Here is a 12138-nt window from a genome sequence, read left to right as displayed (position 1 = left end):
TGGATCTTCATCCTTGTGCTATATTTTCTCATTTCTAGCCAATGTGGAACTTAGACTCACATTCCTAACAATCTCCTCCTCAAGGGTGAGTCTCTTCCACCACATTGGTACACTTCCTCTTTAACGAAAGCATTTTCAACCACGAGTACTCATTTTCTGCCCTTTTTTTATATCGTCGTTTTCCTTGACAGGACACACTTACATGAAACCTTTGTCAAAAAGACTTTCGATACAAAAATCATATTGCACTAGTCTTAACCCGTTTTAGCCATTGGCTCTTATACCACTTGTCAGTCTTTCGAGACCAATTATTGTGCTATGCAATAAATGGGTTAATTGTTATATTTTATGGAACATATTGCACGAATGAGAAGGAAAAATGAGGTTTCAAAAGCGATGGTGATAAGTTCCTGGTTATCAGTTGAGTTTGTGAATTACAAGTAAAGTTATTTGTGTGAATCGTATGAATGTGATTAATTATAACCTATAATTAGTTGAGTCTTTGTCACAATTAAGTTTAACACTAAAGCAGATATGATTGAAGAGGCGGATAATTGTTCTTTTATCTACTACATGTTTGATCAAAATACTAAACAAACCCCTTGAGTTTTTTCATGGTTTTTAGCATCATATTGCACAATGTTATCACTTTACCATCTCAACACTAAACAAGGATATGCAAAGATAAATAAATTTTACACCGGTATAAACTAGCCATGAAACTATCCTGAATTTTTGTGATGTCTCCTTTGCCTAATAACTTTGAAAAGTTGGAACTTACACCAATGCTATCGCTCTAACTGATAAACTAAAAGGTTTATTCTCATACCAAAACTCTAGTCGATTGAAAGTACGCAGTCTCTTGAATGGGATGATGAACTTGAGCGACTTTGGTCATCCAGATGCTCAAATGTAACTATTTTTGCTTCTGGCGATGCTTTCCACGAGTGAAGAAGTTTGTCATATCGACGTCCATATGGTGTCCATACGTTAGCAACACAATTCTTCTGTGAGACGAGAACCAATGCATCCAAATGGGTTGCTTTTTGCAGAAGGATCTTCACCAGTTGAAGTTCAGCTGTAATGAACTTAAAACCTCTAAGCTTAATAAAATTCAGCCGATCAAAGCAGAGATCAAAATTCTCCATCTTAGACTTTTGATGCAGTTCCCAGTATGGTCCGCAGTCAAAAGTGTAATCATCTATCTGTAATATATAGTTTAAAGCCTTTAGAAAGAAAAATTGTAATTGAAAGTAATCAAAGAATTGTATAAAATCCATAAATATACTTCTCATCACTCATTTTCTATATGCATCAAAAGTTTAAAGTAATTTATTATCCATATGTATACACCTTTTAGTTATTGAATTTATACTAGAATGAGTTGAATGCACAATTTTATTGAAAAACTTCTGCTGAGAAAGGAAGGCAGAATGAATACACCAGTTGATAAAAGTATAATCTATTATTCCAAACCATCTAGATCATAAAATCATATCAAAAGGCAATTAGTAATTGCTGTTAATTATTGTTTGAGGATTAATTAGTGTTATATACTCACATCAATGAAAAGCTTCTCCAGGAGAGGGCAATGCTTCATAAACGCCAGAATATCATATGGATTGCAAAAGAGTCCCCCCTCCATGATCAAATGAAGCTCCATCAGATTCAAGAAACTGTAGCTCGCCTCTCCAAAAACTCCACGTCGAAACTTTGCAGTCAGAGCCTGAATTCCAATTAAAATAAAATTGTCACCATCAATCTATCAAAAAGACAAATTCTATATGCAGATCCTTAACTTACTATACAACAGAAGTAAAACTTTGATTTTCGTGAGAGCATATGACAAGCATCATCTAAAAAACTGTATCTGAGTTTTGTCCACCAAATGACAAAGATCTAACTAGAAACACATTAGCATGTATATACCTCAGGAACTAGAGCAGAAGCTGATAAAACTTTGACATTAGGGATGTCACTGACAAGCTTTTCTACCACAGAAGCCTGCAAATACCCTCTGCTCCCAGCAGGCATAAAATTGAGGTAAACCTCATTCAGTTTTGTTGTCTGAATAAACCGGATTCTTGTTGGGACATGCCCATAATAGTGCACACACTCAACAACTGGGGAATCAACCACAAACACTTCCAAATTCTTGCAGCCAGCAACTCTCAACTTTTTGAAAAATCTATGCTCCCTGGCATATATTTCCACACACAAAAGTCCAGTACAGTAAAGCAGATCAACAGTCTCAAGCTGCCTACAATGAGATATCAAAGCGTGAATCCTTTCATCTGTGAGAGGGACAAACCTCAGAATCAGACTTCTCAGATTGGCCATACTTAAGAGGTTCAGTGGTAACTCCAAGTTGCAATGGACCAGTTTCAAGAAGCTTAATTTGTTCAGCTGGTTGACAAAATCTGCGGTGAGAGTGTACCCAGGTTCCAGAAAAAACAAGTCCAGTTCCTGAATTCTCTTCTCACGGCAAATCTCGAGCCACTTGTGGAGAAAGTTTTCAACCCCAACAGGGTTAATGTAGATTTGAAAAGAATCAATGTAACGACCCCTGTGAGTCACAAAGAGGTTATCCACCAACTGAACCATGGACTCTCGGCTGCACCGGTTCGACAAATCTTTTCCGAACAAGAATTTGCGATTGGTATGGGTGGGACTCCGAAACTCCGATGAGAGAATGCATAGCTGTTTTGCCTCTTTGATGGGTAAAAACGACAGAATTTCCTCCACAATTTCAAACGGAAGATGTTGGTAAATATTAGGAGACAGCGTCTGAGGTTCTGAGACGATTCTGAGTCTCTTAGATCCGGCCTGTGTCCGGATTCTGACCATTGAAAAATGAAGAATTGAAACTGTGTAAGAATTTTTGAAAGAGAAAACAAGAGTGAATGGTTCTCAGGTTTGAAACAATGAGCAACCCAGAAGCTGATGAAAAAGTTTGGGGACATTGGAGATTTTTTTATAGATGAACAACTCGCATGAAATTAATGATGTTACCATAAACGTTATCGCTGCTGCAAACACAAACTGTGCTGTGTTTTTCTCACTACGCTGCTTTCTATGCAAGCTTTGGACGCAATATGCATTCACTCTAACACTGACACATGGCATCTGGGAATCACTGGTCAAGCCCGAAACGACATATGCCCCACACAGAGGCCATGTCGTTTCGCTTGTTATCATTTCTTGGGTGCTTTCTAAAACATGCCTGGTTTTGAGGCTTTAAATTTTTACCAAGTATTGCCTCTTCACCAAAAACAAATTCACATTCATTCATCTTTATCACATAAACAGGCTAATAAATTCCAATAATACTTTAATTTTATTAATTTGGCAGTTGCAAATTAATTGTATTAAAACTTTTCAGAAATAATAAATATATGAAAAGAAAACTGTATACGTTTTTTCCTGTCATTTGTTTTTTAATCATATAAGTTACATATGTTCATTGTATTGCAAAAAGACTGTTTTAAAGTTTTGAAGTTTTGAGAAGTAACGTACTTCCATGTGAGAAGTGCAATTCACATGCCACCTGGAGTTTGACATGGAGAAGTACAATTTTTTTTATAAAAAAAAAAAATTAATTGTCGAAAAATTTGAATTTGTAATCAATTTTAGTTCTAACAGCATTTTCCAATGGTCAATTTTGTTGAGAAAAAAAAAAACGTTATACAGATTGAGAGAATTAGAATGATCTGTTTATTTTATGTATAACAGTGTTAATTTCTCATCACATGTAGCATTTTCATTGATGCTTTGGCAGTAATATTGGTAGTACCTATTTGTTTACCAAAATTCTTTTAGAAAAAGTACCATTATAAATTTTCTCGATAATTAATTGTGTAACAATTTTTTTTTGTATATTATGACAAAAAAATGGTATACAAATAAAAGGCAACCAGACTGTAAAGAGATCATGAGTAAATAAATTAATAAATAATCTAATGAGATATGTGGCAATGAGTTTTATTTGAAAATGAAAATAGAAAAAGAAAAAGCTAAGAAGAGCTTTTAAAAATCAAACGGACATTTAAAACACAACCAATGAAATTATATTTTCTTTCTCTTCTGTTTATCTACAACTACAGACCAATAAAATGACATGCAAGTAAGATTACTTTTATAAAATCAATTTTTAATATTTAATTAAGAATTGAGGTTACAGAAAGTAAAAGAAAAAAAAAGAGAATATTGAAATTAACTATGAGCAACAATTTACGCATAAAAATGTGATAGAAAAAAAAATGTTTTTTTCTATTTATATAAAAACATCTAAAATGAAATGAAATTTTATTCAATACATTAAAAAAAATTAATTATAAGTTTGATTTATACAAAAATTCGTAATTTTGTCTTTTAAATTTATTTAGATAACTTTCATCCCACAATTTTTGTTCTGTTGTATCGTTCGGGAGTAGAGATCCATGATATTTTAAATATATTTTCTTCTTTTAATTCTTCAATTATCTCTTCTTTTTTTTTCAACACGGCATATGAGATGTAACTCAGTTCATATCAAGAGATTTACGAAAAACTTATGCCTTTTAAATAAAATAAATAAATAAATAAATAGCAAATCCCGACACTCACATGTAAATAATGCATTCATAAATTTTAAACAAAGTCCAAATAATTTATTTAAGTAGTAAGTAGTGTTGAATGACAGTTTACAAAATAATAATTTTTTAAAAAATTAATTGATAAAAAATAATTCATTCAAAATTAATATGTTAATATATTAGTCATGTTTTTTATTTATTTTTAATATAAATTAGAGTATAGCAGGTATGGGTATTGACGAGTACAGATACTATAATATTCATTCTTAGTCCGTTAATATGCGGGTATTAAAAATATTTGTACCTGTTACCGTGAATATTCATTTATAATATTCATTTCCTACCCATTATAAATTTTATATGTGAATAATCGTGGGTACGAATTTGTTTGACATCCTATTCACAATAGACAAAATTAGAATAATAACAATTTTAAAAGAATAACACATTCAGTAATCTTACAAAACTACTTAAAAAAAATTATTAGATATTTTTATTGATTAAAGTAACTGTTCTACGTTTTCTAAACTTTAATAATTTGACTGAGAAAACTATTTCATTTAGTATTTGTAATATATATGTGTTTCTTTAATTTTAATTTTAACTTTTAAGTTATTAAGTAAAATACACTCAATTAGTAAAAGTTAAATATATTAAACGTTAAATATATTAGTCAATGTTATTAAAAGGAAAATAAAATAAAATTGATATTGGGAAATTTAAAATTTTACCCACCACACGAGATAAAAGTTACTTGTAAACAATTATCAAAGAACTATCATTCATCTTTATTCTTATCTTTTTAATACATATGGATTGTTTATTGGAATCATTATTAAATATAAAAAAAATGTATTTAAATTTCTTTTAAAAAAATTTGATACAAAGAAAGATAAAGAGGGGTATTGAATTATCTAGTAATTACTTTTAATTTATAATAATTTTAGTACTCATGCCTCTCTTTTTTCATCAAAGTCGCATTCAATACAGAGAGAATTTAAAAGATATGTATTTTAATGTTTTTTTCTTCTTTAAAACTTTTCTTTATAAACTATTAGTCTTAAAAATAGGTTTACTTGTGATTTGAGTTTTTAATAAAATTAAAAATTTTCAATTAAATTTCTTTTAAATTTTTTTTTTCATTGGTCTATTGAATCTTTAAAATGTAAAACTTTTTCATCAACTTACCTCTCTTACTTTATACATTTAATTGTATAACGTAACAGTTACTTTACACAACTATCATTCAACTTAAATATTTTAATTGTATCTAATAAAAGATTTTCTCCAAGAAAATTAAAATTATAAAATAATAAGATAAAAAATATAAAATATAAAATTAGATAATTAGGCAATAATAAATTTATTAAATAAAAAATAAAAAATAAAAAATAAAATTTTATAATTTTAATTTCTTAGTTTTTAATTTTTTTAATTATCTAATTTTACAGTTAATATTTTTATATTCTATGATTAATTCATTACAAATTTATAAATTAATAAAATTATATAACTATATAATTATGAAATTGTAAAATTAAAAAAGTAACAAAATTACGATATTATAGATTAAAAAATTATAAATTTTGAAATTATGATATTATGACATTATAAAATTATGAAATTATTAAATATAAAAATATATTAAAATTAGAAAACTAAAAAATTATGAAATTAAATTATTTAATAATTTAATAATTTTATTATTACTTAATTTACAATTTATCAATTTTATATTTTTTTATTTTAATTTTCTTATAAATAATTTTTTTAAATACAGTCAATTTCTTAAGAAAATCTTCATCATTAAAGTCTTTTAGTATTATATAGTGATTTTAAGCAAGAAGACACTAAGTGTCATGTCATCTTATTGTTAAAAATATATTGAAAATAAGGGACTCAATTAAAAAACTTTAATATATTGATGACTCAATAAACTAAAAAGAATTAATATAAACTTAATTGAACATTTTTAAATTTATGAAATGTCATAATATAATTAAATCTTAAAAAATTATGAAAAAAATGAAATTATATATATATATATATATATATATATATATATATATATAAATATATATTTGTGAACTAAGTTAACGTTTATTATTTATTTATTTTATTAAAATTAGTGTAAATATATGCCTGCGTATGTGTAGACATTTTTTAAATATTCATGTTATTAAGTTAATATGTAAAATTAAATTATATTTATTAAAAATAAAATGAAATATATTAGAAAAGATGAGATAATAACTGTTGTTGATAGAAAGAGAAAAAAAAGAGTAGAGATAGACGATTTTATAAAAAGCTTGCAGAAATAATCGATAATTTTCAAAAAATTAATAAATAATTATATTTTAAAGAATAAAATTTTAAATGTAGATAAGAAAGCCTTTATATATTATATATTTATATATTATATATTGTTATAGATTTTATTTCATTAAGTTCTGAATAAAATCTTTTAAATCTTTTCAATATTACAATTTTGAATTTAGACTTTTTTTCTGTTGTTTCTCTTATGCTTTCAAAATATATTTTGGTTTGTGAATTTTCATGTTTTAAATATATTAAACATTTTTTAATATATTAAATAAAATTTTAGAAAATAATATTTTAAAAATGATAATAATTTTTAAAAAATGAAATTGTTACATTTTAATTTTCATTAAAGTGAAAATTTTAATTTTATTTTTTTTTGACTCTAGAAAGCATATAATCATGTGTAAGTCCAACTAGGTATATTTTTTTAGTTTCTTTTTCAAGTATCTTCTTTTGGGGGCATAAAAACATTAAATGTAAATATTTTGTCTGGGGAAGATTTGAAACTTATTCATCATCAAGTCTTGCAAGGAACTTATCCTTCTATGCCAATTATGGATAGAAGAAATGTGATAACAAATAGAGAAAAATTTAAAAATAACAAATGAAAATAGAACTTTTATTTCTCCCATAAAATGCCTTTTGGAAATAACTTTTGTTCACGTTCTCCGGAGCGATTGTGGAGACAAGAGTGGTATGGTGCAACATAAAGAGTAATTTAGGTTTTTTTTTTTTTCCTGTTAATTGTGGGTTGTAGATAGTAATTGTGGTGGTACAGGAAGCAATAGCACTCGGTTAAACCTGTGGTTCATTCTTTCTTGTTTTTAGACGAGTATCACAAGACTGACTAGCGGGCGTTGACAAAACATATAGAATTACATGTGTGCAGAAACATTCAGAAAGAGAAAAAAAAAAAGAAGCAAAAATAGCAGTGTAAAATTCAGCTGTTCGGTATTTATTTTAAGAATAATGATATTTTAATTATTAAATTTTGATAATTTTTTTCATAACATGAGGTTCTTAATGATTTTGAAATATTAAAAATAAAAAAAATGAAAAAATCACTTAAAAAATAATAAAATTACAAGAAAAAATTATTAAAATTTAGTAATAAAAAAATCATTTTTCTTATTATAATTATTGTACATGCAAACGGCACACAAAACAAACCAGAGAAAATAAAACCATCTAGCTTACAACACAAAATTCAGTACATACTGCTAAATGCCAAGAAACGACCCTGGAAATTTCAAGCCACTGCAGACTTGGGTTTAAACCTGGTGGTAAACTGTCAATTCTTCACAACTTGCAGGCAAGAATGTAGAGTGGAAAAAACGTCACAACTAAAATGGATGCAAGAGTTGCTGCAGGGTGGTATTCCTGTACAGGCAGATGTTGCTGTACTACTGTTTTATAAAGGCACATTAGGAGCTTTAAGGTAAGGCTGCACCAAATGATTTAATCCAAATTTCATATTTACTCAACTCTATAAAACTTCAATATGATTCTGAGTACCAAAAAGTAGTATTTGATGCTCTAACACAAAAGTCATGGCCCAAGATCACAACAGGTGAGATTGGTCGTGGTTCGTATTCTATGGGTCATCCAACTCAACAAGTTGTGCTCGTCTCTCAGCGGCCTTCTTCCGAATAAAAATGCCCCATCTCAAAGCTGCCTTAAGCTTAAGCCAGCCCACAACAGCCTTTCCCGAGGAACGGTTTCGTTCATCATCTAACTGGTAGCTCATGGAGGTCTCAGGCATGTAAGTAGATGATGGGTAAGGGTATGCATCTTCTGGGGTATTGAAGGAAGCATGAGATTGCCCTCCTCCCATATTAAATATACGTAGCAAATGTTGCATATCTTCATTTTCTAGCATCTCATGACTTCTAGTTCGAATCTCCTCCTCTGGAAAGTAGTCCTCAAATCCTCTATAACCAGGATTTGAAATGCCGACACTCTGAAAGCCAGGAGTAGCTGGTTGTCGTGAACCAAGAGTCATCTCAGTTTCATTTCTAGGAAGTTGAGATTGGTGTGAAGCATTCAGTAACTGGTTTTGCAGTGGGAGTACAGTGTTATCAAACTGAATTGAAGAATGAAGATTATCATTCTGTTGTTGCATTGAGGATCTGGTAGTCGCGACATTATGATAACCTGCACACATTATTGACAAACATCGATGCTGAGAAAAATATTCTGCATATTGATGTATGGTAAATATCAAGTCATTAAATTTATCACGTAATGCTTTCTACTCTTTTTGCTAACAGTAATCCCAGGGAGTAATGGTTTCACAATATGACACATACCAAGTTTGTCACATGAATATCTCAGCATGCATTCTAAAATCTAAATACTAGTTATACAACAAATCTGTTGGATTAATATCTTGACATGCACTCCAAAATCTAAATACTAGTCTTCTAACTAAATCTTTACAAAAAAAAAAAAAGCTGCCCGGTATGCGGGAAGAATCTGTCCACTTTGATCATTTTCAGAAGAGAAACACACCGTATATTTGTGTGTCGAGTAGATTTTAATAGAATTAGTTTTGAATCATAGAATATGATTGAGATGTGCGCCAACATCTCAACCATAGATTTTCCGCTAGAATTTGTGTCAAATAGGGAAGTATTAACTCTTGTAATTAGCTAAATGGACAGTTGAAAGAAGGAAAAAGACCAAAAGAGAAAAAAAAAAAAACAGGAAAAACGTAAGAGGAAACTCAAAACGAAATTAAGGACAAAAAAACTTCAAAGGAACTGGTATTGTTGGTAATGATACAATCTTACAGTTGGAACAATATACCTCCGACTGCTATGGCTGGATCCATTGAAGGCTGCCCAGTAGTTACAGGAACTGGTAGACTTGGGATGCAGGTCTGCTGATCAAGGGAGTTTGAAATTGAATAATCATGAGAACCCCCTGCAGCCAGAGGTTGGGAGGTGCCCAAAGTCTTATTCTGATTGGCATTTAGCAGAGACTTGCCATCATACTCAATAACATGCATCCAATTCTCATATGCCTTCTTCACCAGTGTGTCCACATAAACCTACAAGAATGTGAGACTCGCATTTTTCAGAAATTTCACCTTTTTTCTTCAAAAATTTTCGTAAACTTTTTTTTACTTCGACTTTTCCTTTCCTAGAAAAGAAGAACTTCCCACCTTTATGACCCCCAGAACAATAAGGGGTATGTTTATACTAAACCAACTGCCTGTCTGATCTGTTCACTCAAGTTAGAAAAAAAAACGCGGATATTCTATGTCATTTTTTTAAACTAGCAATAAGTTTCGTGTTGTACTGCAAGAACTCAAGAATAAAAGCAAAATGACTTGCAGTCAAGCATCAGATCTTAAGTTTTATATTTTTCCCTAGAATCGGACTCCTTCAAGATAAAAAATTGGTTGTACAAACAACAAAGCGGCAAGAATGAAACCACATCTCAACAAGTGACATGAGAAATCAGATTAAGCATTCTCTGAAAAAAATCCAACAGTTTAGTTCAAATTCAAAGGGTAAATGCAAAATTTAGAGCAGAGGTTTGCTTACCTTTTGACTGTCGGAGAGAGAATCAGCAGAGTAATATTGTTCATTGGTAATTAGACCACTCAACTCATAGATGTTATTGAAAACAACACCAACATTCCTTGCACCATCGGGATAATATACATAGAGTTTTCCACTGAGAACACAAGTCTTTGCATGCTCAACAAGAACATCCCACATTTTATTTGACATACCACTCCCGAGAATCTACATAAGATAGTTAATCTGTGAAAATTTTGGACGGATAAAATTTTAATTCAGAAAATCAAATCAAACTTAAGAAACCTTCTCCTGATAGAAAAGTGACTAAATTCTTACATTCCGCAGTCTCTGTGGATCTCTGACCACAAGTCGTACGACATCTTCAACTGTATATACTCCTGCTTTATTTAACCTTTTGTGAAATGAACCATCCTTTCCAATCTTCTCCAGTCTCCAGACCTCATCATTCAAGGCAGGTGGGTAATGCTTCTTGTATACTGCAAGCCAAAATCAGTTTCATGGCAGAAGAAGGGTTGAACAAAAATAGCGAAGTTATGTACTTACATTCTCCACGATGATCCTTAACAGTAAAAGCCTCTGTTTTGGCTTCACGAATACGCATTCCCTCATAACAATCTGAGGAAACTTTGAGTCCCAGCCTGAACTTCCTACTCCTTATCCAACTAGAGTTGTCTGTAAATGTAAGATCACCCAATGTTCCTAGACCCTCCTTCAGTGTCACTTGCAGATCACCAGCCAGAAGAGGTCTTTTTCCTTCCCGCTCTTTAACTACATGACTATCAAAATCTTCTTCACTCCAATTATCATCATCCTCGTTATTGAAATCTCCTTCAAGTACAATAACATCTAGTTTGACACACGAAGCTGGACCAGATGTAACAACATGGCCTGTTATAGTATCAATCAAAACAATGTGTATGGCACTGCCATGCTCTCCGTCCACTTTCCCACCAGTAAAGAGGGGAAGGGATAACCTGTTCCTGAATTGTAACTGTAGACTGCTGTCATTAGGGCCTTCTATGCTCTTGGGAGAAGTCCTGGGTTGAGTATTAGAAAATTAAAATATAGATACAAATACACTAGGATAAGATAAAATTTATCAAACAAATAAGGGTCATGAAATCGACTTTGAGGAGACAAAGTAATACCTTCCGCTAAGCTTGGCAGGGACTAATTTTGCTAAAGCACACTCTACTTCTTGGCTAACCTGTTGAGCAGGAAGCAAGACTAAGACATGAGAAATATATATCCATGATCAAACATCATTCATGCAAATGGCATGCGTACAATTAGGTTCACTTAACCTACGGAGTTGTCCCATTGAATTCTATTTGACATGTAAAGGCATTTATCACAATTTTACAAAATAGCGCCTGAGCGAGGTAAATAAATGTTATTCCAGGAAGTCTTTCTCGCAACATAAGGACTATTTATTTTATAAAAAAAAAATTTACCGTTTTTCGGCTTGTTTAGGTTTGAATATGTGATCTCAAGTACTCTACCCAATTTTATCTTAAGCCTCAAAATAGTGGGCCAGTAACCCAGAGTTTTTGTTTCAGGGGATGATTAATCCGTACAAGTGATAACTTCAAATAATATATAAGTCCATCCACCAGCAATACAATGAACTTAATTTTCTTACAACTCTACGAAGAATAGGCTCCAGCGATGAACAAAGTTTCTGCAGACTG

At 30.7% G+C, this 12138-nt stretch overlaps 2 protein-coding genes across 2 annotated transcripts in view; both read right to left on the bottom strand.

Annotated features, from left to right (window-relative positions):
* Nucleotides 1-602: 602 nt before the first annotated feature.
* LOC114187415 (FBD, F-box and Leucine Rich Repeat domains containing protein) lies at nt 603-3078 on the bottom strand. Its single transcript, XM_028075669.2, has 3 exons — nt 1930-3078; nt 1562-1726; nt 603-1205 (listed from the first exon to the last, which is right to left on the bottom strand). Exons 1-3 carry the CDS (start codon nt 2845-2847, stop codon nt 837-839), a joined length of 1452 nt encoding a protein of 483 aa, XP_027931470.2. The 5' UTR covers nt 2848-3078; the 3' UTR covers nt 603-836.
* Nucleotides 3079-7999: 4921 nt separating this feature from the next.
* LOC114187923 (calmodulin-binding protein 60 D-like) overlaps nt 8000-12138 on the bottom strand; it is a 5477-nt gene continuing 1338 nt past the window's right edge. Inside the window, exons 2-8 of the mRNA XM_028076343.2 lie at nt 12090-12138; nt 11596-11654; nt 10991-11484; nt 10763-10923; nt 10448-10651; nt 9705-9948; nt 8000-9050 (exon numbers count right to left, since the gene is read on the bottom strand). The exon at nt 12090-12138 is cut by the window's right edge and continues 27 nt beyond it. Of these exons, the coding sequence (XP_027932144.1) occupies nt 8491-9050; nt 9705-9948; nt 10448-10651; nt 10763-10923; nt 10991-11484; nt 11596-11654; nt 12090-12138 (1771 nt within the window). The 3' untranslated portion in view covers nt 8000-8490. The remainder of the gene's footprint in view (nt 9051-9704; nt 9949-10447; nt 10652-10762; nt 10924-10990; nt 11485-11595; nt 11655-12089) is intronic.

Source organism: Vigna unguiculata, chromosome 6 (genome assembly GCF_037176805.1).
Source record: "Vigna unguiculata cultivar grain cowpea cultivar isolate G323 ecotype 2 chromosome 6, ASM3717680v1, whole genome shotgun sequence".
NCBI lineage: Eukaryota > Viridiplantae > Streptophyta > Magnoliopsida > Fabales > Fabaceae > Vigna > Vigna unguiculata.
Note: the sequence above shows the minus strand (reverse complement) of the source record. Positions and strands in the feature narration are given on the sequence as shown.